This window comes from Patella vulgata, chromosome 3, assembly GCF_932274485.2.
Source record: "Patella vulgata chromosome 3, xgPatVulg1.2, whole genome shotgun sequence".
Taxonomy (NCBI): domain Eukaryota; kingdom Metazoa; phylum Mollusca; class Gastropoda; family Patellidae; genus Patella; species Patella vulgata.
In genome coordinates, this window is record NC_065881.2 from 51,872,789 (window position 1) to 51,900,406 (window position 27,618).

The window sequence follows — 27,618 nt, forward strand, 5'->3', positions numbered from 1 at the left end:
GGTCTGCCATTGAGTCAAGTGGCGTGGTTTGGATTCCATGCTTGTACGTGACAAGGGGTAGGGTCTTCTGTCCAACCTCGTGGGATTTTTTCGAGTCCTCCGGTTTCCCCCCACTGCTAAAAAAAACCCCCACGAATTAATGAAATAGAATTGAACCTTATGTTAGTCCCAAAGTGACATAGTTTGTGTCGCGTGGACGCTACTCCTCGTTTCTCTCTCTCTTATGTCCAATCCGAAGGACTAGACTATTTTCCTTCCCACGACCTCTGTCATGCACAGCTAAAAAGGGGAAACCTAACTACGAGAATGTAGTTAAAAACGTTGAGATATACTGATGTGCTTGTATTAAGCTACGATTGGGCTCAGTTCCAAGTGGCAAATTCAATTTATTTATTAATGCTTGTAACATCTTAAAAATAAGATAATTGTATACTATTATGACTAATTAAACTTACAGGGGCCAATGTAGTGGCACATCTATCGCTTAACTCCAAATATTCGCGTTTAAATTAATGAAGCATTGTTTTTATCCGACATACATCTCCCGTTAAAAATGGCTTTCCTAGTAACGGCTTAACGCTTCGATTTTAAATATGATGATTAATACCCGTTTCAGGTAGGATTATATGCTTAATTGTAGTTGGATGTGGCAGAAATATTATACATAACAATAATCAATCGTTGTTTTGATGAAAAGTATTGTCAATTTTGCTTACTGAGTCCCTATGTGATTTGCGTTGGGCTTTGCTACGTTACGTGGAACTTAAGCACCATCTCTTATCTCGAAACACGGAGGGTTGACAGATGAGGTTTGTTATCTAGGGGAAACCAGGCTCGAAAATCCATAAGAATTTTCTTTGATAACACCAGGATTAAAACACATACCTCCTAGTTAGTGAGCCACAAATTCCAACCTCAACGTGGACAAGTGGCCTTCGTTTTTAATCCCACCCGGACGACTAGACGCTGTTCAATTCCAGACCCTCCTCTTTACACCACTGACAAGGAAAAAGTTAGGTCGAAAGGAACTAGGAGAAAACATGCTGGAAAATCCCGGTGAACTTTCTCGGCCAACACCAATGTGACTCCTAGAAGGAGTCTTAGTACAAAAGTTCGAAAACATAAAAAAATTATATAACTTTAATCAAATGGTCCATACTACATAATACGCCGTAGCTAATTATCTTATTCGTATATGCGATATGGAGATGACCTAGTAGAAACAAGCCAACAGTGAGGCTGATGTCCCCCGCCGAAATCCCAAAATAAATAGATGACACATTAATTAATCGCACATTTATTTTTTTCAAAAGTATCGAGCAATCAAACTACACACTAAGTTTCATCACGCTCTATCAAGATTATCTTGTCCCAAAGCATCGACCAATGAAATTGATTAGCTCTGCTTAGCTTTAGCTTGAAATGTTAATCATTGAAGTCAGTCAAGACATCTACATCAGGTTTAAACATTCTACCTCAATTAAAAGCAGAGTTTTTATGTTCCAAAGTCTTGACCAATAAAATTGCTTATCGCTCCTTAGCCCAGGCAGAAAATTCGCACAATCGAACTTAGTCAAGGTAATTATATAATGAATCTATCTATATTCAGAGTTTCATCGCTCTCACTTCATTATCAACCAATTAGATTGCTTATCTCTGCCTACCGTAATGTTCATCACCGAACTCCATCAAGGGATTCACCTAATGAATGCCTACACCAAGTTTGAACATTCTATACCTCAATTAGAAGGGGAGTTATTGTGTTCCAAAGTCTCGACCAATCAAATTGCTTATCGCTCTGCTTACCCTCAGCAGAAAATGTTCATTATCGAACATAGTCATGGTATTGATGTAATAAAGCTATACACCAATTGTCCCCACTCTCACTTAATTAGAACTAAAGTTATCATGTCCCAAAGCATCAACCAATCAAATTGTTTATCTATGCTTACCCTAAGCAGAAAATGCTCATCTTCGAACTCCATCAAGGCATCGACCCAATAAACACCTACACCAAGTTTGAACATTCTAGCTCAATTAGAAGGAGAGTTATTGTGTTCCAAAATCTTGGCCAATCAAATTGCTTATCGCTCTGCTTACCCTGAGCAGAAAATGCCCATTATCGAACTTAGTCAAGGTATTGATGTAATGAAACTATACACAAAGTTCCATCCCTCTCACTTAATTAGAACTAAAGTTACCGTGTCCCAAAGCTTCAACCAATCAAATTGCTTATCTCCGAACTCCATCAAGGTATTGACCTATTAATAAACACCTACACCAAGTTTGAACATTCTAGCGCAATTAGAAAGGGAGTTATTGTGTCCCAAAAAGTGTGACGGACAGACAGACAGACAGACCGACCGACGAACCCATTTTAATAGTTCCCTGCTTTCTTCGATAACCGGGGGACAACACAACATGTGTGTAGTGCGTCACCAGACAATCGTTGTTCTTTGATTATATGCAACGAAAGGTGCTTTCAAATATCATTTCGGACATTGAATGTAAAGTAAAATTCAAGCAATTTTGGCATCTTCGGTACGCAAATTGGTCCGTATCGACCATCTGGGTCCACGATCGCTTCCTAGTTAACACTTAAGATTCATTTTCCATGTACGCGTTTTCGCCAGGAAAAAAGTCGGTCAAATGCCGTTGCATATAATATTACCGGCAAAAACACGCGCAGAAACGCACACTTCATGCGAAAAAACAAACAAACCGCCAGCGAAAAAGTCGCTTACAGAAAAACACTCCCATTTGACCGACTTTTTCGCCGACGTAGCGTACATCGAAAGCAGGACTAATAGAATGTGTTCAAAGATAAACTAACATCTGTAAACAGTATGAATGAATACAAAAAGTCTTTGAATGGAATAGTACTTGCAAACTTCAGACTTATTCATAAAGTCATGGGTCTACTATATTAAAAAAAAGATTGTAAAATATAATCCTGCAGATCACAAAGTCTGTCACCCATGTCAAGTGATGGGTTAGATCCATAATTTTCATCTGGGATTAGCCACAAGCTCTGAGTTTTCCCATTACCCCCGTACTGCAGATTTTTGGGACTAAACTAGATAACATTTAACAGGTGAACATAGAATATAATATAAAACATTTAATATACTAAAGGCACATGAATTTATTAAATAAAACAACTTTGTTAAATGATATTAATGAGCAAATATCAAGGTAGCATAACCAGACATACATATATATATAACAAAACCAACCCAATAAATAAAGAGATCAGATTTAATAATAAAATATGACAGTTTTATTACAAAAGAATGCAAGAAAACTATATTCAAACTGCAGTATTGAAATCATTTATTTTTGGAAGCTAAATAAGGAATCCCAGACTTGCTGTTAGGGCCGTTTCCCTCAGTTAAACATACCTTATGCAAGAGATAAATCTGCCTTTTGCAGGTCTTTCTTTAGGCCTGAAATGTTATATAAACTATTAATTAGACATTTATTAACAAAACAAGACCATAATCAACTCTCAGTGGCATTGGATACATGAGATTGTAACTAGATTAGAACGGTTCGCATTTCAAAAATTTAATTTAAAAACGGGAAAACAAGGCTAAATTTCGAATATACTAGTGCCCTGTTTACCACTATGCACACATCTTGTTAACTTGACTCAGAATGAAGTAATTTGAATGAAATTTTCAATATTTTCATTTTACATTATATCTTTATCTAAATCTTACATCTTTAAGTGGAAAGGCTTTGGGACAGTTACATTCTCATAACATTCTCATTTTTAGAAATGGATATTTATAACTTTTCTTTTTCATAATTTATTCCTTGATAAGTTACCATTATTTTTAAATATGTTAAAATCGGACGATAACTTTTGTCGTTCGAGCATTCACAAGGTTCAACAAAGTGAAACAAGTGCCATAACTCTAGAAAGTAATTGACGGCAATTGCTGAATTTCAATAGACTTCTTCGTTTCACTAATTTAAATGATGCATATAAAACTCATACATATGTCAGAGTGTTCACAAGATGCAACAAAGTGAAACAAGGGCCATAACTTCAGAAGAAATTAACGGAAATTATTGACATTAAATAGGATTTTTTATTTCACTAATGCAAACAAAATATATCAATTTCAAAACAATCAGATGATAAATGTAGTCTGTAGCGTGTTCACAAGAAATTGTAGACGACAGACCAACGTACGAGGCCGAGGCGGGAGGGGCAATATAAAACCCCATTTGCATTAATTAATGACAAAACATGTATTATGTTTTCAAAAACATATGCATTTTCAGCAACACAAAATAGATCAAAAAGTCACAAAAAAGATCAAAAATAACTATTTCCTAGCAGTAATTATTATAAAGAATATCATAGCAGATAAAAGATAAAGTATGACAAAAATCTGTATTTACATACATTTTATTATGGCTGGCTAATTATGTAACTTTGCAGATGTAAAGTTTGACACTATTTATGTAAATGCTTTCTGCAACCTAAACAGATATAAAATACTAAAGCATTGTCTACTTGAAGTTCAATGTCAAATTGGATACTAAACGGTAAAAAATATGATCTAGGCAACTTTAACACTAAACATTAAATTATGCCTTAACTATAGACAACTACAAGGTGTACTTTATTTTAAATAAGTTTTTATTCTGTCAAATTTCCATAAGGTACAACATAAAATGGAAATGGAAACCTTTAGGCACTTGTTTTACAGACCTGCAAATAATATCACAATAAAATGACTGTACTATATTAAACACCATCACCTTTTTCTATTTTGCATTATTGCATGTACATAAATATTAAAATCCTAACATAAATGTATATAATCCTTTAGAGGCTATACTATAGAGCTATAAACTATAACACATACTTATGAAAGAACCATTATTTATACTTGAAGAGTATAGGTCTACTGGAGTCTACTGTATTAAGTAATTGTAACATGGACGGCAAAATCTCCCATTGTTCTTTTGGTTGAATAAGCAGATTGTTTTCCCTCTAGTAGATTGGGTGGAGCTTAACTCTGCAATAACTAGACATGTTCAATCTGATTGCACTCTTTTGCTGGTTTACACTAGTTTTAGTAGAAATCATATAGAGAAGTGGGGTGGGTTTTCTGTGCAGTAACAACAAGCATGTTGAGTAGGTGTCAAAATTACAAGTCATTTATAGCACGCTTCATTCGTTAACAGGTTTAACATCGAGGCCGAAGGTTAACTCATGAAAGCCATGCTATGAATATAACTTGTTCTTTCATAAGTATGTGTTATAGTATAAATGTATATATATACAACTTTCGATTGTATTGTTTATAGTACCAGGTGTTTACATACTGTACAGATAACATTTTACCTGTTTATATTTATATGCTATACCAAAAATATAAATGGGGAATGTATAATTTCATATTAATAGAAACGGAATAAGTACCTTACATAGACAATAGATGAATTGAATTACAAAACATACTATATTCAAAATAAAAATAAGAATCAAAATTTTTCTAAAACTAACCTGCTTAAAGAGAAAACTATACTACACAATAATATCTCTAAAGATTCTATACTTATAATAAAAATTTACATATAATATAAATGAATCATTTGATGAACATTAAATTTAGCACACAATCTAATGTCAACATTTTTAAGATGCATTATGTAAGAGCTAAATCTCCCTAAAGCAGAGAGAGAAAGAAATGGGGTTTAATGTCCACTTGACACAAACTAGGTCATTTTGAGATTAACACATGGTTCAATTTTATTTCAATAATTTGCTTGTGTGTAGGGGTCTTTAGCACTGGGAAGAAACTAGAGGACCTGAAGAAAAACAAATGAGGTTGGACAGGCAACCCTACTCCTTGTCCCCAAAGCAGATCTTTCATTTGCCCATAATCAACTCTCTAGACCATCCAATGGTTTTGATTTTCAATGGATTTAAACACAATTGCCAGTAAATAATTTAATTTATAAATGGACAATCAAGACTTTGTTTAATATCGTAATAAGGTTCTCCAAACGGTCTTTACTCCACTCAGAATGAAATAATTTGATTGAAATTTTCAACATATTCCTAGCGAAAACTGTCAGCTCTTTATCTAAATCTAACATAATGCATCCTATAAGTGTTCAATCCAACATATTAAGACAAGTAAGAATATCTCTTTCAGTCTAAAATAATCAATAATTTACAAAAACAAACACCAGAAGGCATTCCATTTAACTCTGAGAAAAATATATTGAAATTTTTCTTGCATTCTTAATAAATTAATTGCTGTTAATAATACAATCTAAGGTAATAAATTAACATTTTCTTTTATATATAATATTATGATACTTTGTACAATCTACTTATAGCTAGGATTGTTAAAATTTCTCATCATGACATAACCTGCATGCCATTATTTATATTTGATTAACATTTTATTGATTGCTGTAAAATCTAGTATTTGTAAAATAAGAAACTCATTTGTTAAATTTTATCTATTGCTAGATACGTTAATCTTAGTATGTTTTTATGTTGTCTATAAAGTAGGGTGCAGTTCTGAGCATCTAAATTATATATATCATCATCCTTTGAAAGGCTCCGCATGAGCTGACCTACCCCCTTCCCCCTTCTGGACATGCACCTGCTTATCCTAAGCAGTGAATGCTCATGATCCAACTCCATCAATGCTTCATAACTCCCCCTCAGTTAAGATCAAAGTTATCATGTCATCAAAGCACCAAACAATCAAATTGCTTATCTCTGCTTAGCCGTAGTGGAAAATGTTAATCATCTAACTCCGTCAAAACATTTACCTAATGTACAATTATGCCAAGTTGTACATTCATTCTACTTCAGATAGCAGTTAAGAGCAGAGTTATAGTGTTCCCAAGGCTATACCAATTAAATCTTTGCTACTTAGCATAAGCAGGAAGTCCTCATTATCAAACTTAGTCAAGGTATTAGAATTAGAATTAAAGTTAATGTTTTCCAAAATTTTAATCAAATTGTTTATCTCTGCTTAGCCTTAACCAATCACATTGTTTATCTCTGCTTAGCATTGGTGAAAATTGCTCATCATTGAACTCAGTCAAGGCATTCACCTAAATAAAAACACCTACATCATGGTGGGGATAAACATAATCAATGGTGATTAATTTAAATGGTAGGTCAATCAAAATTCTTCATGATGTAACAATGAATTTATATGCTTGAAAAATAGAAATGTTTTGTTAAAATTGCAAAAGGTCACTCAGCTGACAATTGCGATTTGAGGATTACAATATTTTCAGTTCCTGTTCATCTCGTCTGCTTTGGGGTGGCATCAACAACTTGAGGGGATTAATTTGTTATATACAGCAACATTTTCTCAATTTATTTTACTAATGCTTACATGTATGATGTCTGGTCATAAGTTCATGCATATTGTTAATATATGTATTTTAAAACAAAAGAATAAGAGTTGAACATTCATTCTACAGTTCAACATTTGATATCAGCTCTTGCACTATTAATATATCATTATGATGTATGAATTAATCATGAGATCGACCTGCAGATCAAAATTTCATATTTCTAAAATGGTTTCTAACCATTTATACATGTAGATATTAACTACCTTGGTGACTCCAGAGTCATAAATCTGGCGGCTAGGGAACAGGGATATACTGTTATGAAAAACATCACCAGGGTAGTCAATATCTACATAGTGTAGGGCACTCTCAGGAGCACTATATTCGGCCAGTCTAAGTTCTTACGGGTTAGCAGAATAATTAAAGAATTCCAGCTGCAGAAGATTCTTTATATTTTATTCATTATTTAGTGTTAAAGATACATTGTCCTGAGAGTATTTATCGGGTCGTATTTCCAATAAAAGTATGGCAAATTTGGTATATATATGGAAAGTATAGACACCAAATCTTACTAGAAAAATACTGGATTACCCAAAAAACACCCACGGGGCATGCACTGGGCAAAAATGTCAGGGTATCAGTAGCTGGCAACCTGGCCATTGTCTGCCAGCTTATTGTGTGCTAGCTTGACTGAGGGAGTGGTTGTTATTTCTTGACCAAATGGTTAGGTGGTTTGGGGAATATTGATGTGTATCAATGTACAAAAGACTCTGCAATTAAACAGTGGAAAAAGAAGTTGACAGAAAAGAATTAAGAATTCACTTAGGACTCAATATGTATGGTAAATGGACAGTAAGTAATGAAAAATATATACTGAAAAATGGACACTCCCACAATGAAGTAAGGTGACAGCCATGGCATCTAACAACAGTTTATTTTTAGCTATAGGAATCTCCCAGCGAATACAAAGTTTGGAAAGGAATTTGAACCAAATTTTTGATTGATTAATTAGTTTGAATATGTTTTAGTCCAAATATATCATCAAATCACACAGTTTGTACACAGGAAAGAATCTTTAAAATAGTTTCCACAATGATGAACCCAAATTTTAAATAATTTTGCAATTTAATTAAAATTAAAACAGTTGCTGTGACGTTATGAGGGTAACTATCAGTCACTGTTTATAAACAAAACCAGGTGCTCTTACTCTAAAAACAGTGAATGCATGGCTGATTGTTTCCCTGATAATGTCACAGCTGGCAGGTTATTGTTAAAGATTGCACTGAGTCTTAAGGTGTGAGAATTGATGAAAGAAATCTCAGCAAATAAAATAAAAGTTTAACGATTTTTTTCTGAGCTGCATTTGGAGACTTTTTTTTGTATAAGAAAACTTAATATAATAAAAACAAAGCCAAATATATAAATGGTTATAACTGTAGTTTCCTGAGGCATAAAACACTGGTTCACAGCATAATCAGTTGGACTTATGGTTGTCTGAAATATTAAACAACAAAATTTTGAGCATTTTTTTAAAATATTACAGTTTTGGGAGGAGGATGGACATAAGTGACTGTATGAGTGTATAAGCTCTTGGCACTATTGCTGGATAGGAAGACAATTTTTTTTAACGAAGAGCAGAAATGCAGAAATTTTACTTTTCCTCCTTACTCTTAACAATAGAGTAGATCAAACCTGGCAATAACCAAAAGGTTTTCTTTTTTCATCAATCTATAAAATGATGCATATAAATTTCAAGCATATTACTGGAGCGTTCACAAGATCAAAGGCCTCAACTATTGGTGATTATCAGAAAAGGCTGGATATCACCAGAGTTCTTCATTTCAATATATACACAGTCATATCAGTGGACAATGAACTGATGGAAAGTAAAATAATTTCAGGAAGAAATGAAATGAACCAACTAGGCTAATGAAGACGGGCATACACCATGCAGTGGCTATGAGAAGAATTTTGCCCTGAAAGCGGCACTTATCCTCCTCTTCATAGAATTCAAAATGCCAGGCACTCTATCTTGCACTACTGACTAAGGGATAGCCTGGGATAGCCTGATGAAAAATCCAGTGGAATTTTCTCGACCAACACCAGTATCGAACCAGGCTCTGCCTGGTTAATAAGCAAAAACCTTACTCATTGAGCCACTGTGGTTCCATTTTAATAAAACATATAAGTATTATTGAATACATACCAACAAGAATGTTGGATTATTTTTATTTCTCCAGCTAAAAGAAGCTACTGTCCATTCTGGAATGTTATTTTGGTGAACTTTGTAACAGCCATGATGAGTATGTGCACTTACAACAAGACGAGGATTAAACCAATCAAATAACTACAGAAAAACATAAGATATTTAACAAAAAATTTTGATTAAAATTTGCCACATGAACCCTCAACAGTGCGCTTTAAGCTGCCTTTCTCACAGCCTGTACTTTGCCACTACCCAACAACATTCTATTCAAAAATCTGTGACCCCAATTCTGTCTCTCTAAGGTCGTGATGCAAGAGGCATTCATTTTGAGACATCAAATTCCTATTCAGTTGAGAAAGGAGAGATTCCATACAATAGCTAGTAGTAGATATAGTATGCCAGGGAAGCCTGAAACCCACCATCAATCACTGTAACTAATGCAGAGAATATTTGTTATCTCTCTGAGATTTATTTTCTATTTAATAGAGAATAACAAATAATAACATTTATTTGAACTTGTTACTTTTTAAGGATTCTAGAAAAGAAAATGATATGATTCTTACCAAATTGGTTGCATCTTCTGAAAGACAATCATATTTTGGTTTAAAAGGAATAGATTTGTCTTTAAAAGGTGCAGCATCCTCTGTTGTACATTCTTCATCTGACTGTCTGTACATAGGAAAATGCTACAAATATCCCGATAGTTATAAACATTATTCATCAATAATACTAAGAGACGGGTATTAGAGATAGTTACTGTCTAGCATAATCAGGTCATCTACATGTATTCAACCCACACAGAACTTAGTTTTATCATAATGAATATTTCTTTTAAATTAAATTATACACTCAAATTACTTAATAAGCCCACATAAAATTAACAAAGTTAATTATTACACACAGTCAACTACTGTTTAGCCATTTTTTCTATGAACATGTGCTGTTGTTACATGTTGTGTTACAGTGCTCATTGCTAGGGCACCAATCCCAACATCGTCTGATCTGTCATTCATAGTGGCACCTGCATTAGTATAATGTATTATTTAATTTTTAGATCGATGTATCCTATATATAAGATATAATGTTTGTGACATCAAATATATTTAACCTGGTAGTTTGAATATAGTTTGTATGTATGTATTTATTGTAAGATTGCAATTGTCAAGAAAATATATTTTTAAAATGTAGAAATTAGTACCAGGCTCCTACTTTTCTGCTCCACTCGCCTCATACGGGCTAACGGGTATACACCATGCAGTGTGCTATAAGGGAAATTTTGCCTGGACATCAATGCAACAACATACCCTTGTTTCGAATTCCAATTGTAAAGTGTCCTTGATCGTGCAAACCAATGTGTATAGAGGTCCTTGGTTTGTCATGCCATCCGAACAACTAGACTCTGTTCCTTAACAGGAAAACTGTCTTGTAACACTGACAGAAGGAAACTACACTGGAAAAGTTTGAAGAATTTTCATGACCAACACTATGGTTGAACCAGGTGTGGCTCCTATCTATTTGACAACCATAATATACACTGCTTGATATTTATCATATAATGTAACTCAAAATCAATGCAAATGTAAACCCATAATGATTCTTTTCTCCAAAAACATCTAACATTACCTGTAAGATTATTGGACGGACATATGGCAAATGTTTATACTTTTTACAGTAATTAGGATTAGCTTCATCTGCTAATATTTTCTAGAAAAGAAAAGAAAGTTTTTGAGTTTTTTTAAATTTGAAAAAGTACAATGGCATAAACATATATTTGGTGATTGATGGGGAACAGGCAATATTGTATTTGGGGGTGGAGCCATCTTAAATATTAAACAAGCCAACAGTGAGTCTGATGTCCCCAGCCTCAATCCCAATATAAATAGATGACACATACTAATAAATTGCAAATTTATTTTTTTGAAAAGTGTCGAGCAATCAAACTGATTATCTGTACTTAGTCTAGGCATAAAATGTTCACGATCGAATTCAGTCAAGGTTTTGAAGTACCTGGTAGTGAAACTATACACTTAAGTTTCATCACCCTCCATCAGTTAGAATCAAAGTTATCTTGTTCCAAGGCATCGACAAATAAAATTCCTTAGCTCTGCTTAGCTTTAGCGGAAAATATTAATCATTGAACTCAGTCAAGATATTCACCTAATGTCAGTAATGAACATCTATGCCTCAATTAAAAGCAGAGTTGTAACATATATTATGTATGTTCCAAAGTCTTGAACAATCAAATTGCTAATCGCTACTTAGCCTAAGCAGAAAAAATTCTCATCATTGAACTTAGTCAAGGTATTGATTTAATGAATCTATACTCTGAGTTTCATCATTCTCACCCTATGTACTTAGTCTGCAGAAACATCAAGCTTTTCAACTTTCATGGACATAATTTCTACTTTCTACTATCAACTTTTGACTTTCGGCTTTCTACTTTCTACTGTCAACTTTTGACTCTCGACTTTCCACTTCAGATTTTCTACTCACGATTTTCTAGCGCAGATTTTCTCCAATACTATGGTGGCTGATTGTGGCCATGTAATTTTTCGCCATTTTCATAACCCGTCAACACGACATAACGACAGTATTAGTGAGAGAATACCTCAAAGTAGACTTGGATATTATAGACTTTTGGCAAGCGGAATCTTTCACATCCATGATATTGTATACGTGATACGTTGCGTCAGTGTAGTTTTAGAGTTTTGACAGACGTTCGTGCCGCGTACGTATGATTAGTTGAGCTTAGCTCTTACAACATGACGACGGTTACCTACCAAAATCACCATCAGTGCTAGTCAAGTGCCTAGCCACAAATGCCTAGACTCGACAGCAATTTTTGGTTTCACTCATTTCAGAAAGTTTATACCCCTTTACGGTAGAATCACATCAGTTACAGATTTGCATGGTCCCACCTCCCTAAATTTAGCACGTAGATCATTCAGCATGCAGACAAACAGGAAAAATATGAAAATACCGAGAAAAACTTATCAAAAATAATGATTAAATTCCCGTCTTTATCATGGTTAAAATCACATCAAATATACACCTTCGTATTCTAGGATACACATGGATTCATAAAAACGCTATGCAACAACATTTCAGCGTATAAAAGTAGCAAAAAAGGCGATAAAAAGTAGCAAAAAAAGACGACGATGTTATACGGACCCTTTCCGTATGAAAGCTGTTCGATACGTGCTGCCGCATCCGTGTGCCGTATCACGTATGAGAAATACACACACATTGATGACGTCACACGCAAAATCCATACGGATACGCGATGCGGACCAGGAATTTACGCTTGTGAAAAGTCACTAATATCCAAGTCTACTTTGACGTATGCTCTCACTAATACTGTCGTTATGTCGTGTTGACGGGTTATGAAAATTGTGAAAAATTACATGGCCACTATCAGCCACCATAGTATTGGAGAAAATCTGCTTTAGAAAATCGTGAGTAGATAATCTGAAGTGGAAAGTCGAGAGTTAAAAGTTAACAGTAGAAAGTAGAAAGCGGAAAGTCAAAAGTCAAAAGTTGATAGTAGAAAGTAGAAATTATGACCATGAAAGTTGAAAAGCTTGATGTTTCTGCAGACTAAGTACATAAATTTATAGGTTTTCACCATAAAAATACCCTTTTAGATAAGAATTTTCCCGTTTAATTTAGATTTTCTACTTTTTACTGATGACTTTCTGCTTTTTACTCTAGATTGCATTGTGAACCCGATACCCTGCCATACACCTAGTTTGAACATTCTAGTTCAATTAGAATATAATAATAAACCTCTGCAAGTTTCACCCAATTTGATTCAAAGCTTCTTACTATTTGAACGGAGTAGTGGACACGGTTGACAACAACATATGCCCACTTTTTTTGTACTTCCTTTAATATAACTCCAATCAATAATAACTATTGGGACTGCCTTTTGGAAATTCATCCTTAAGTTTATTTTGGTATCCTTGTGAAGTGGAGTTGACAAAAATGTTTTTGCTCTCCCCTGAATTAAATAGGACACAATCTACTGCTTGTTATGTAGAAGCTGGGAACCCAAATCACTACACTTGACTCAATGACAGACCTTATGATCTAATGTGCAATCGTTAGACCATTGAGCCACACAACCCAAATGTCAATATTAAAATCATTTGTTAAAACTTTCAGCAGTATTACCTGAGAACACTCTAGTTGGCGTTTTACTTCCATTAATTCTCCCATAGCTTCTTTACATAAATTACACTCATCACCTTCAAATGACATACTATTTAACAATATAAATATATTCTTTTTTTTCCGAATAATCTTAACAGATGGTGAATTAAAGCCCTTTTGAAATCTTTTATGTTTGTGATGAGTCATCCTGTAATTATGAAAAAAAACACACTTTTTTAAAAAAAAACCATATCAAGCGAGATATATACATCTTTGTTATTAAATCAATGTTACTTTCAACTAAACTGTAGAATTTCTGTAAAAGAGCATGACTCCATAAGATAATGTGCTGAATTGGGTTAATCTCACGTGTCAAAGGGCAAGCTCTCTGTGTACAAAGTAAGGAAGACCTATAGAGCGGGAGCCCAGGAGGGTCAAGCTAGCTGAAATGTGTTCCAATTTTCTCCTATATGGTATCAATGCATGTATATCTGGTATCATTAGAATGTATTATGCCGTGGCCCCTGTCCGTCCATCCGGACAAAATGCCATGCCCCACAACTAGGCTAGATTAGCTCAAAAGTGTACAACATGAAAATTGTACAGCGATGTACACCGTACATCTTCAGGTATTACAAAAACAACACTGACAGACATTTCTAGTGGTGGGGTACCCCTGACAGAGCTATGTAATTGCCAGACATTTTTAGTGGTGGAGTATCCCTGACAAGAGTTGTCTAATTTCAGACCATAGCCAGGCTAGATTAGCTGAAATCTGTACCACCTAATCAGCTTTGGAGTCGTTCAGTTATTCAGTACCACCATAGAAATCATGAATGACCACTGCCAGACAGTTTGTGCAGTGGGTTACCGGTAACAGACACGCCCAAAATGCCACGGTCCCCAACTAGGACAGATTAGCGGGCACTGTTCCTGTCGTCTAAAAAGTTAACCAGTGGTTGCCAGGCAAGATACGCACACATTTTGCAAGAGATGGAATAGAGAACAAGCTAAAAACAAAAGCAACTTTTCGTACCATCAGGGGCCAAAATGCAGAAGGTTATGGTCTGAAATGGGCAAATATCGAAAGAGACTGAGATATTTGGGATATAAAGATATATTTTAAGTTTCATCAAAATTGGATAACCAGCGGTGGCAGGCAGAATACGCCCACATTTTGCAAGAGATGGATAGAGAACAAGCTAAAAACAAACAGGATTTTTTGTACAATCAGGGGCAATAATCAAGAAAGTTATGGTCTGAAATGCACAAATATCAAAAGGGACAGAGATCTTTTGGATATAAAGATATGTTTAAAGTTTCATCAAAATCGGATAAAAATTGTGACCTCTAGAGGGGCCACAACTTTCATATTGCATACTTTTACACAATTTGCGTACAAAGAGCGGACATTTTGTCGGGCAGTTTCATTTCAATTTGGAGACAGACCTATATTTCAAGTTTCGTCATAGATCTACATTTCAAGTTTCGTCAAAATCGGATGAAAATTGTGACCTGTAGAGTGTCCACAAACAAATTGTGGACGGACGGACGGAAGGACAGGGGCGACGGCATAATACATTCTGATGATACCAGATATGCATGCATTGATACCATATAGGAGACAATTGGTACACTTTTCAGCTAGGTTGACCCCTCCTTGAGCTCCTGGTCTATGATGTCTGTTTACTAAATTTAATATAGTTTTTTTTATTAAACTGTTCATAGTTAGCTCAACACAAAACAGAGGCACCAAATGCAAAAACAAAAGAAAATGGAAATGGTTGATAACGCTCGAATCCAATGCGATTTCCTACCAGGTTGTAGTGGTGTGTGTGTGTGGATTTATATGTGCCCTCCCTTCGGAAAATGTGCCCCCTCTTCAGAATCGAATGAAACTTGGCAGGTACCCTTTGTTTTTCTTCACTCACAGGTCATTTAGTTCTTGATTGCAGCTAACTATGTTCATGCTCAGATCTTCAGAACTAATCATAATCCCTTAACCAAATGGTAATGTATGGTATGCAATGGCTCAGATATACATCAAATTGATTCTAGCATGCGCCACAGTCTCAAACATTTCCCCATGCTGCCCCCCTTTGTCTTATTGAACTAAACTGATACTCGACGTTTTTCATCAAATATCTTCTTATATATGCTTCAGTTTCCATGGGACAAATCAGTGAAATTTATTCATTGCAAATGCACATACTGAGGAAACATAATTGTCACATTTTCTTCAAAACTCATATCTGCTATTTTTAGGTTTAGATATAATATTTCAAGGTGTAATGTGGATTATTGTAATTAACCCAAATAATCTATAACAAAATATTTTGTGTATTAGTTTTATAAAACTTACATATAATGAAAGCCTATATCATGGTTTCCAACTAACACTTGCACATCAGTTTTATATGGACTGCTAAACATTTTATGAAATCTTTTTACATGATATTCAAACTCAGAATCATTACACCATTTTCCTTCATCTAATAGATCTCCTGTCAAATGAAAGGTAAAGAATATAATTTCACAATTATCACACAAATTAGAAGTGTAAAAATATGCTAAGGATTTCATTTTCAGGATCCATGCTTTACCAAGTAAACTTAGTTAGACTTAATGTTATTACAACTAAGCACCAATATTTCTAATACATTTGGAATTAATTTGATAGTAGGCAGTGCACTTTTAGGTTGTTCAAATTAAGTATGCCCCACAGGTGTTAATTTTAAAAAAATGTACTTAAAGCTGGTACCATTGGCGATTTATAGATAATACTTACCCAGAATAAAAACTATGTCAGGACTGTGTAACATCATAGCTGTTTGAAAGGCCCTTTGCATTTGCCATTCCCTAAGACATTGCAATAAGAATTAAACAAATATATATACTGGTTACATGTAGGGGAGGTAAACATCAAAACTATATGCATATTGTATGGTAATTTGACAGGCAAAATAGGGTACACTTCTATAAGTATATTAGGCAAGGGGTGAATGGTGGCAGATGACCACATACATGCTTATCTTCCTTTAATTAGTTTTTTCTGAAAATGAGATATTTTCATGAAAAAACTAATCAATTTGTGTACAAAAATGAGAGAATTTTGGGAAGTTATCATTTATGAATTTGAATAACATTTTACAGCCGTCTCAACCACAGAGGGTATGTTTGGCTATGTGCACTTCTACAATGTTTTTGGACCTGCTCCCTTGTAGTAAACCTTGAATGATGATTATAGAAGTATTTGACTCTCTGAACAGGGAATAACTTTAATGCAAGATGTCATGCAATAACTCACTATTCTATAATCAAAAGAAGTGTTATTTTACCTTCTAAGTTTATCAAACCAGTGACCTTGCTTAAATCCTAATAAATGAGTATCAGCTAATATCATAGCCTTTAATGGTTTATTTTCTAGTCCTAGAGGCGTTCCATCAAAACTATATGTCCCTGCCTGTGGCCACGTACACTGAAGCAACACCACATAATAATGTATATATTCACAATAAAAAACTAAACTAAAAGCAAGAACAAGGAATCGTATTATACGATTGCCTCGTATATAATGACACATGACGACTGATAATTTACAAGGCCATGCCATCATCTATAGATCCATTGAACTAGAATGAATGCTTCAGGAACATCATAAGGTATTTTCATTTCACTTTATTCTGGACAATATTCCTGGGAAAAAAAGAACAAGAAAATATAAAGATAGGTTGTCAGGCAACGAAACATACAACCACAGCAGCTAAATCGTCCGGGCAGTCAACAAGAGTTGTCGCATATTTTTACTTTTTTCGGTAACGAAACATTTATAATACACTAAAATCTGATTAAGAGCAACAACTCATGAAGTTATTATCAGAAAACCATTAGAATTTGTTTGGTTTTTATAAAGTTCTGCCCCATGCTAACGTTTTGTATACAAAACTTTTAATATCATGGATTTAGTTGTTCAAGTCATAAAAATTCATTGAAAATCAATATAACTTGTTCGTCTCAAGATCTTAAACTCTGTGTATTAATCTGAAGTCAATCGGATGATAACTTTAGCCTTTAGAGCATCACAAAGTGATCAAGGGCCATAACTTTGGCAGTAATTATCAGAAATTGTTGAAAATCAATAGGATTCTTCGTCTCATGACCTTAAACACTATGTATAAATTTAAGATCAATCGTATATTAACATTGGCCTCTAGAGCGTCCACAAGATTCCTTGAAGTGATCAAGGGCCATAACTCTGGCAGTAATTATCTAATATCGCTGAAAATCAATAGACCTCTTTGTCTCATGACCTCAAACACTGTGTATAAATTTAAAGTCAATCGGATATTAACTTTGGCCTCCAGAGCGTCCCCAAGATTTTTTAAAGTGATCAAGAGCCATAACTCTGGCAGTAATTATCGGAAATCACTGAAAATCAATAGGCTTCTTCGTCTCATGACCTTAAACACTGTATAAATTTAAAGTCATTCGGATATTAACTTTGGCCTTTAGAGCATCCACAAGATTTTCCAAAGTGATCATGGGCCATAACTCTGGCAGTAATTATCGGAAATCGCTGAATATCAATAGGCTTCTTCGTCTCATGACCTTAAACACTGTGTATAAATTAAAAGTCAATCAGATATTAACTGTAGCCTCTAGAGCGTCCACAAGCAATTGTGGACGCCAGACCGACGGACAGGGGCGAGTACAATATACAACCACATTTCAATGTGGGCCTATAAAAAGAGTATAACAATCAAAGACAGAAGACATATATCTTCAAGCCAACTTGACTAGCATCATTTTCTTTAATTATTAACAATTCTAGTTTTTTGTCTTAGGAAAAACAGACTAGCAATATTCCAGGGAATGGGTTGGAATAGAGTTGTGGCAACTTACTATAAGAAGTGAGAATATGGTGATTGGATGACAATTTGTTGGCAATATCAACTAGAATCAAGGAAGTGCACATTCACATACTGGACGACAACATGATGAGTTAACAACAACCGGTTTTGTAGTAGCATAAGCACATAAGGTCAGTTGTCACTGTTCGAAAATTACTTTGTTGGATGTGTTTTTTTATGGAGAAACCATTGTGGGTGGGTTTTTTTTAAAAATATTATTATGTTAGTTACATGTATATACATTTTGGCCTTTGATTCACATACTTTTACGGTACTCATTTGCCATACATGTAGAGAGAGAGAGAGAAATGGGGTTTAACGTCCACTCGACACAAACTAGGTCATTTCGGGACTAACATATGGTTTAATTTTATTTCAATAATTCGCTTGCGCGTAGGGGTCTTTAGCAGTGGGAGGAAACCGGAGGACCCGGAGAAAACCCACAAGGTTGGACAGGCAACCCTACTCCTTGTCACGTACAACCAGGGAATCGAAACCCCGCCAGTTGACTCAATGACAGACCGTATGATACAACGCGCGCGTGCTAACCATTCGGCCATCCAACCCCCCTGCCATACATGTAATCTGGTCCTGTAACTTTAATGATTTAAAATGAATGCCAGTTAACTCATTCACTAACAAACTCATCCACACAAAAAGTCTAGGTAAGTCGTCCACAAATATCAAAATACATTGGTAGTAGTAACTAAGGTTAAATTTGATGCGAAAATGGCACAGGCTTCATGGACATGGATAATAAAAACGTGATGTCTTTTGGTGAGTGATTAAGCTGTCAATGTAATTGTAAAATACCTTTTTATAAAGAAGATAAATGATGTTAGACATCATAAACCAATCTAATCACAAATGTTTATTCATCGAATAATTTATATTCAGATTTCATATCAAGTCAATTAAATGTTGTCGAAAATCATTGATTTGTATTCATTATGTCTAAAATCATAACGCCAATCACCAATCAATACAGGGCTACTTTATTACAATAACATTGGTGAACTAATCTCGGCTATCATTGGTCAATTAAGCTTGTAGATTTTGGGGTAAATAAAACAATATTAAAGCAACCGATGAGTTAAACTTATTTATTCCTTACATTAACGTGCGTACAAGTGATCTATTAGTTGTGGACGACATAATTAATACCCTGTGGACGACTTAACCAATGGTTGTGGACGACCCATTTGTGGACAAGTTTGTATGTGGATTTGTTAACTGACACCCTTTAAAATACATCCAACAAAAAAACAGTTTTACCCAAGAATTTCTGCCCTTATCTCCAATTTTGTCCTATAAAATCCTATTAATAAACCTAGAAAGGGTGTTCATCTACTATCCTGCCGGACAGAGTTTAGTGGTTATAAGAGCCTACCGAATCTGGAAACTGAAGAGTGAAATGAAAAGATGCTTAAATGTTTTACTTTTCTGCACCAACTAGCTAGGCTTATGAAGACTTTCATAAATTTTTTGCTCTGATATTGGCACTACATATGTAGTTTCTACTCTTCCAATTTCCAACAGTTTGGCGACCATTCTTTCTTCCCATCCAGACAGGTAGCTATAGCTTATATAATGTACTTTTATTTACCAGGGCCTCGGTTGCACCACTAACAAGGAATGAAATGAAATGGGCTTTAAAGTGCACATAAGATGGGCCTGGAAACTTTGAGATACGTGTAGCCAATGGTTACTATATCCACTTTACGGCAAGTTCACGCCAATCTGGTTGAAATTAATTCAGTTATCTTCACTCAAAGTCGTAAAAATAGACCTTCCGTAAAAACGACTTTGCCAATTATCGAAAACACTCTTAATCCCCTCAGACGCCAGTGACGGAATGCATATTCGGAATGTTTATTCCTTAATTACCTATGTACAGCCGGCGTGTGTATTCTTTAACGCCTGAAGGATTCCTTAACCCCCCTAATTAAATAAAACAATTGACTACGGAATAATTTGTTTTGTAATTCATTTTAATTTAAGATCCAATTTAGAGTGCCTACAACTTTTAAACTTTGAAGTCTTGAACTCTTAATTAATTTTTTACAATATTGAACTTATTGGACGAACACTTTTAATATGTAAATAATATACGGGTCCAGCTATGTGTTTTTTACTGCGAGCACTTCGCTTTTCCACATAAAGTGTAGTGTCGTTAATATCCGTCATTAATTAATCAATCCGACTATAAAAGTTTACACGTTGGCAAAGCAGTGAGTGTTAGTGGGATTAAGAATGTTGATTAGGTAATTATCTTTTTTACGCCGGCCAGATCAAAGACATCACTCTAAGTGGAACGTGTGCGTAATACCTCACGAACGAACTAATGGTAGAATCATACACACACACATTAATTGTATAAAATAATTAAGTTTTACTAATAAGTTGTTTAAAAGTTTTTGTAATCAAGTAGCCTCATATTATTTGTTGATTGGCGTTTAAACAACATTTAATTGATGGATGGATTAACGTTTTTGATACGATTAGGTTATAATGTCTAACATCGGTTATCTTCTTTATAATAAAAGTATTTTACAATTGCATTGACAGTTTAATTACTCACCAAACGGCACGAATGATCCCGTGCAATTTTCGCGGCGAAGTTTAACCTCATTTACTACACCCCTAGTACATGGAACGGTACATGATAATAAGATACCAAGCGTTGATTGGCAGAGAAATGAATGCGATCTATTGTACATGTTATGCATAGTCATCGGAAAATTCCATATTCACTGTAGTTGTTCGTTATGTATAGAAATGGTTATTATTATTATATATAGCTAATAATGAATATATCGACAGATGACTGGCACTATTTGTATTTCTGTACTTAAGTTTGGGATATCAAGTATTACGGGGTTATCCAAATTACCGGTAAATGCGCTGATTTCTTGAGTCATCTTCATTTGACACGTGGCCTATTTAAACAAAGGCAGCTTAAATTGATCTACGGCATGATACAGCATTTTAAATTCACTCTAAAATATTCCAATCACAAATGTCTAATCTATACCAATGAAAGACGATAATCCGGTGATTATGATTAGGCCAGTCACGTGGTAATTGGACCGTCAATAGACGCTTGTCCAGTTGCCGTGTGTATTGGTAGTGCTATATTGTACAGACAGTGAGATATTGTATAGATAATGTATATCCTATGTGTAGTGCCTGTGACGTCACCAGCCAATCAACCGGATTAAGGTCGTAATTGAAAAGCGTTTTGGCGTGTCGGATACTTAAACGTTAACAGCGGACTTAATTTTAATCAGATTGGTGTGAACTTGCCGTAAAGTTGATATAGTAACCATGGGCTATACATAAATGCAATTTAGATTTTTGATCTTACGTGGTCTTTAACGTCCTATTGTACCACTGACAAGGGGAAAGCTAGTTCAGCTCTGAATGAGGTCTCATTACACTCGGCCTCTACATTCAGGGACTCTTCTATTGAAACCTTGTCGACAAGATTTTGTTTCCCAGTCAATTTTACTGGGCAACTTTTTACTGCTAAACGTTCGCGTGTCAGTCCTGTGAACGCCTGAACAATATAAATGAACATCTTAGTGAGAAAATAAGACCTTGCTTACCTCGCTACATTTCGTTTCATCTTATATGGTCGAGTTCTTAAATTTGTGCGTTACCCTTTCAATGATGTCCTGCAAGTCGGTTAGAAGACGGAGGCGTATTTTTTAACAGCGTGTTGTGTCGCTCTTAACGACTCTAGCGAGGTAAGCAAGGTCTTATTTTCTCACTAAGATGTTCATTTATATTGTTCAGGCGTTCACAGGGACTGACACGCGACTTCATGGAATGAAGTGAAGTGTCAACTCGAACTGAAAAGGCAAATCATCAATAATTGTGTTTATGATAATGGAAAAAATATATAAACTAAAATAAAGGTCTATCACTGTACAGGAAGGTAAGAAGCCTTTCAAAGCACTGATTCAGTGATTTTCATCCCAACAACTGAACAAACCAAATCATCATGTCTTTCATGACAATTGACATATGCCATATGGACCTTTTCTTCTTTTACCTATTAAAATTTGTTAAAAGGTTCATGACCAAATTAAGAATAGAAACCCATATGCCGCCACAACGGGGTGTTCAGTACAATGCATATCTTATCTTGCATTACATGACTTTAGTTTAGTTTGTCTTGTAGAATGTTCGTTTATTCAAAGTAAAGTACATTTTTATTGACCTTAATAATTTTACAACCATGGGCGCCGCCATATTTCTCGGATCTTGCGAGATTTCCGTTATCAAGGACAGGTCCATTCCAGATACTGAAAGCAGGACCAAATTTGTATTTTAAAGATCAATGATAATCGTTTCTGTGTATTCGAATCAAAAATATTTAATAGCAGTTATTCTAAAAATGTATTTGACACAATTTACTAAATATCATATAGTATATTATGGCAAATTTATATTTCATTTGCAGAAATAACCGCCCCACCTATATATGAAATGGACTATCCTACTTTAATGCGAACCAAACAGGTGGTTGTTTACAAACATTCTGTCAATCTGCCAAGAATAATCATTACCTTTAGAAAGATTATTGCGGGTAATTTGAAACATAGATTGTGCTTCACGAACGTTCGATGAAATACTGTGTCGTACATGTAGATATGTTTTGTAAATTTGAATTAATGACAAAAAGATCATTTATATACACTAAACAGTATTTCACAGAACAAAGCCACACAAGTCAAGTCAAACTGATGCCATCCTAGCTAGAGGTATATCGAAATGAAATAAAATGGGGTTTAACGTCCTACTGTTCTGCTCCTAATTCCTGGGCTAATGAAGACAGGCATACGCCATACAGTGTGCTATGTGGGAAATTTTGCCAGGGCAGCGGCGCTAAGGCCTAGGGCCTACTCTTATCAAATTCCAACTGCCAAGGGATCTTTTACGTGCATGCCAATGTGTACACGCGACCTCAGTTTTTCGTCCTATCCAAAATGACTAGACAGCTGTCCTTGTCAGGCCCTCCATCCTGCATCACTGACAAGGGGAAACCACGCTGGAAAATCTGAATGGTCTTTCTCGGCCAATGCAGGGATCGAACCCCCGACCTCCAGACTAGCGAGCCAGCGTCTTACCCATTTAGCCACGTGATCCCCCTAGAGGTATATCAAAAAGTAAAATCTTAAAGATACGTACATGTATGGGAGATTAGATAAAGAGCTGGCAGTTCTCACTATAATAGTTAAAATCTGGATAATGTAAAGGGAATTTGCTGAAAATTTCAGTCAAATTGATCCACTCCGAACCAAGAATTTAGCGCTTGAATTTTAGGCCTTGCCTCAATCATCATTACTAAAATAGGTACGATAAGAAACATAGTCTCGATTATCCATTTTTTAATTTAATCATCATGCAATGAGCATTGATCAGCAGATCAGATTCCAATCCAGTAAATATCACTGGCTAGCGATGACATCGAGAGTTGATTATGGTCTGAATAAGTTAATAAATGTCTAATTAATAATTCAGATAACATTTCTGGCCTAAAGAAAGACCTGCAATAGGAAATGAAATGAAATGAATTGGGGTTTAACGTCCTACTATTCTGCTCCTAACCAGGGCTAATGAAGACGGGCATACGCCATACAGTGTGCTATGAGGGAAATTTTGCCCGAACAGCGGCACTACGGCCTACTCTTATATCGAATTCCAACTGCCAAGGGATCTTTTACGTGCACGCCAATGTGTACACGGGACTTCGGTTTTTCGTCCCATCCGAACGACTAGACAGCTTTCCTTGTCAGCCCCTCCGTCCTGCATCACTGACAAGGGAGAACCACGCCGGAAAATCTGGATGAACTTTCTCGGCCCACATCTCTTGTTAATTAGTTCTATATATTGTTGTCAAATAATATTAATGATATATTCAAAAAATTTCTATATTTAATTATCTGTTCTAATAGAAATGGGTTTTTTTTTCTCTAAATTTGGTGATCTGTATAACATACGAAGCTGACAAATGAGAAAATTTCAGAATTTGGCAATCTGTATTACTGTATAATATACGATGCTGACAATTCAGAAAATTTCTGAATTTGGCGATCTGTATAATATATATTGTGCATTTATAATTGCCCAAATCTCCAGAATCTTCTCAAGAATTAAAACCGACTTCTCATCTTCTTGCCTTTATATGTACATGTATGTCCACAGGCAGAGATATCTAATTTGTAAACTTCTGCTCATTTAAACCCAAAACCTTTTGAAAGCATTCACTAAAGGGATACCTGACAACTCATCCTAAAGACTACTCATCCCAAGACAACTCACCCCAATATAAGACAACTCATCCCAAGATATAAAAAAAAACTCATCCCAAGATGAAAGACAACTCATCCCAACTTTAAAAAAAACCACTCATCCCAAAATTGTTTTGTTTAGTTTACTACTTGGGTCGAAATATAAGACCACTGGGACCAAGTTATGAAGATCACAAATAAATATCATTTATCATTTTTATCTGTCCACATTCATATTGTGGACATATCTTGCTGTCACCCCTGTCTGTCTGTATGTGTCGCCTACAGGCCACAATTCTTAATTGATCGTCTTGAAACTTTACATACTTGTTCCTTATACCCTATAAGAATGATCTCACTATCATAGTCTGTTGTTTTGTTCCAGCAAAACAAAACATCTAGCTACACACGAGTAACCAATTTTATACAATGTGGATATATAATTCCACTAAGTTGAAGTGATTAATTATTTTACCTTGAAGCCGAAGAGGGTATTAGGAGTTTATTATGTTATCTAAAAACAACGGTTAAGCATTCTGCTATCTGTATCTGCTATACATGTATAAGAATTAAACTACACCAATTCATTGTAAAAAAAATGTTTAGTTACGACTTTTAGCCTGTTATTTGATTTAAAACCATTGTCTTTTCGTATGAAGACACAATGACAAAACATTGCCAAGATTGAAAGTTGTATCAAACCCCAACACCCATCTCCCACACCTAGCTCTCCTCATCCCCAAAACATATCATAACTGATATGACGTCATAATTGATGACATCGCAGCTACGTTTCCATGGTAACAGATTGGAGGTGATTAAAATAAACAGTTTTTAGGCTTACTTTCCTTCAATCTCAGATGGGGATATTGTTGTATATTGTGCTGATAAAACAGGAGGTGATAAAATATTAAAACCCAAAATCCTATAAAAAAAAACTAGGAAATGTGAACATCAGAAAATGTTAATAGAGCCAATTATACGGAAAAAACTAAGTCATTGATAAGTAAACCTAAAAGAAAACTAATCTGCTAAAACTTGCAGAAGTGACTGTCGACATTTCTAGAAATGTATTTCCGATATCTATATAACAGTGTTAGCAAGACATGTTAACAAATGCATTAGATTTTTGCATCAATATAGCCTACCTTTAGTAGCCTATGATAAAAACTGTATTAGCTCATTCGTAATACTTCTATAGTTGCATTAATATATATATATATGTGAAAAATGACAAGCAAGTATTTAATGATGATTTGAAGATCACTAAAAGCGCCTCCCCACTCCCCAATCACACCATACTCAAATACCAGTGCTGGTAAAGTAAAGCCAAAGGAAAACTTACAATTAATGTTTTTGCACTAAACTAATTGAGTGAATATTAAATTCAATTCAGGGCAAAAACATCGTTAGTGATATTTTGGACAGAATGGGTGTAAATAATTGTAATTCCAAAATTGTACTAAAACATTTCAGTTACCTTTAATATTATAAGTCAACTGGAGAAAATTGAAATATATTGTAAAAAAATTGGATTAACCAGAAATGTTTCAACCTTTAAAGTCGTTTTTCTCCACAATTAAAAAATGTCACTTACGATGTTTTTGCTCTAACCCAACGATCTGTTATTTTCAGCCTCTGCTGATTTGGAGATAGTGTCTGTAGTGATTGCCATTGAATTTAAATGGATTCACACTTTCAGATCATTCGCACTGGATGGCATTACCTATAAGATATAGTCCCAAAGTGTCCCCCTCCTCTTTGTTTACTTTATTTTGAACGAAGTTATCATTGTTTAGTTTTCGCAAGATGTGTGCAATGATTGTTTATTATCGTAACCAAGGTACTGGTATATTCGAGACTGAGCCTCGTCCTCCATTTTTATACGCCCACATTTTCATGTGGATGTATATTGTCGTCGCCCCTGTCCGTGTGAATATATCACCATTACACCCTAAGGATGGTTGAGTTCGAATTTGGTAAAAATCGGACTGAAACTGACGGACAAAATGGCCGCCCCTCGTTCGCAAATAGTGTCAAAATATTGTGTATCAGGGTTATGGACCCCCTGGAGGTCACAATTGTCATCTGATTTTGTTGAAATTTGAAATGCATGTTTATAACCCAAATATCTTGGTTCTTTTCTATTTTCGTGCATATCGAATCGTAACTTCCCGAATTATGGGCCCTACTTTTTCAAAAAATCACATTTTTAGCTTGTGGTCCCTCTAGAGGTCACAATTATTATCTGATTTAAAAAAACGTTCGAATATATCACCGTTACACCGTAATTTTGTCTAAGGTTGAGTTTCCTGAAAATAGGACCAATATTGCCAGACAAAATGGCCGCCCCTCGAACGCAAATAGTGTAAACATCTGGTATATCAAAGTTGTGGACCTTCTAGAGGTCACAATTTTGATCCGATTTTGATGAAACTTGAAATGAAAGTTTATAACCCAAAGATATCGATTCCGTTCAATATTCGTGCATATCAGATCGTAACTTCCTGAATAATGGCCTCTGGTTGTACGAAAAATTGCGTTTTTAGCTTGTGGTCCCTCTAGAGGTCACAATTATTATTCGATTTAAAAAAAACATTTGAATACATCACCATTCCACCATAATGAAGATTAAGTCGTATTTCGGGAAAATCGAAATGAAACTGCCCGACAAAATGACCACTCTTTCTATGTAAATTGT

General features: G+C 35.0%; 1 protein-coding gene across 2 annotated transcripts; it reads right to left on the reverse strand.

Moving 5' to 3' along the window:
- Window positions 1-1,125: 1,125 nt before the first annotated feature.
- Window positions 1,126-22,891, reverse strand: LOC126816101 (metallophosphoesterase 1). Of its 2 annotated transcripts, none has more exons than XM_050542299.2 (9): window positions 22,844-22,891; window positions 17,047-17,404; window positions 16,497-16,567; window positions 16,071-16,212; window positions 13,730-13,916; window positions 11,180-11,260; window positions 10,120-10,242; window positions 9,557-9,697; window positions 1,126-8,844 (listed from the first exon to the last, which is right to left on the reverse strand). In XM_050542299.2, exons 2-9 carry the CDS (start codon window positions 17,322-17,324, stop codon window positions 8,689-8,691), a joined length of 1,179 nt encoding a protein of 392 aa, XP_050398256.1. In that variant the 5' UTR covers window positions 17,325-17,404; window positions 22,844-22,891; the 3' UTR covers window positions 1,126-8,688. The 2 variants fall into 2 exon arrangements, with proteins under 2 accessions (XP_050398256.1, XP_050398254.1); XM_050542297.2 differs by lacking the exon at window positions 22,844-22,891 and adding an exon at window positions 22,676-22,807.
- Between the last annotated feature and the right edge of the window lie 4,727 nt (window positions 22,892-27,618).

What these genes read in the sequence shown, in the direction of transcription:
- LOC126816101 (XM_050542299.2), bottom strand. Translation starts at nt 17,324, where the DNA reads ATGATGGCATGGCCTTGTAAATTATCAGTCGTCATGTGTCATTATATA. An exon ending in TCCGTCCAATAATCTTACAG is followed by an intron (nt 10,243 to 11,179) that starts GTAATGTTAGAT and finishes GGATATTTGTAG; the next exon opens with CATTTTCCTATGTACAGACA. An exon ending in ATAATCCAACATTCTTGTTG is followed by an intron (nt 8,845 to 9,556) that starts GTATGTATTCAA and finishes TTAATATTTCAG; the next exon opens with ACAACCATAAGTCCAACTGA.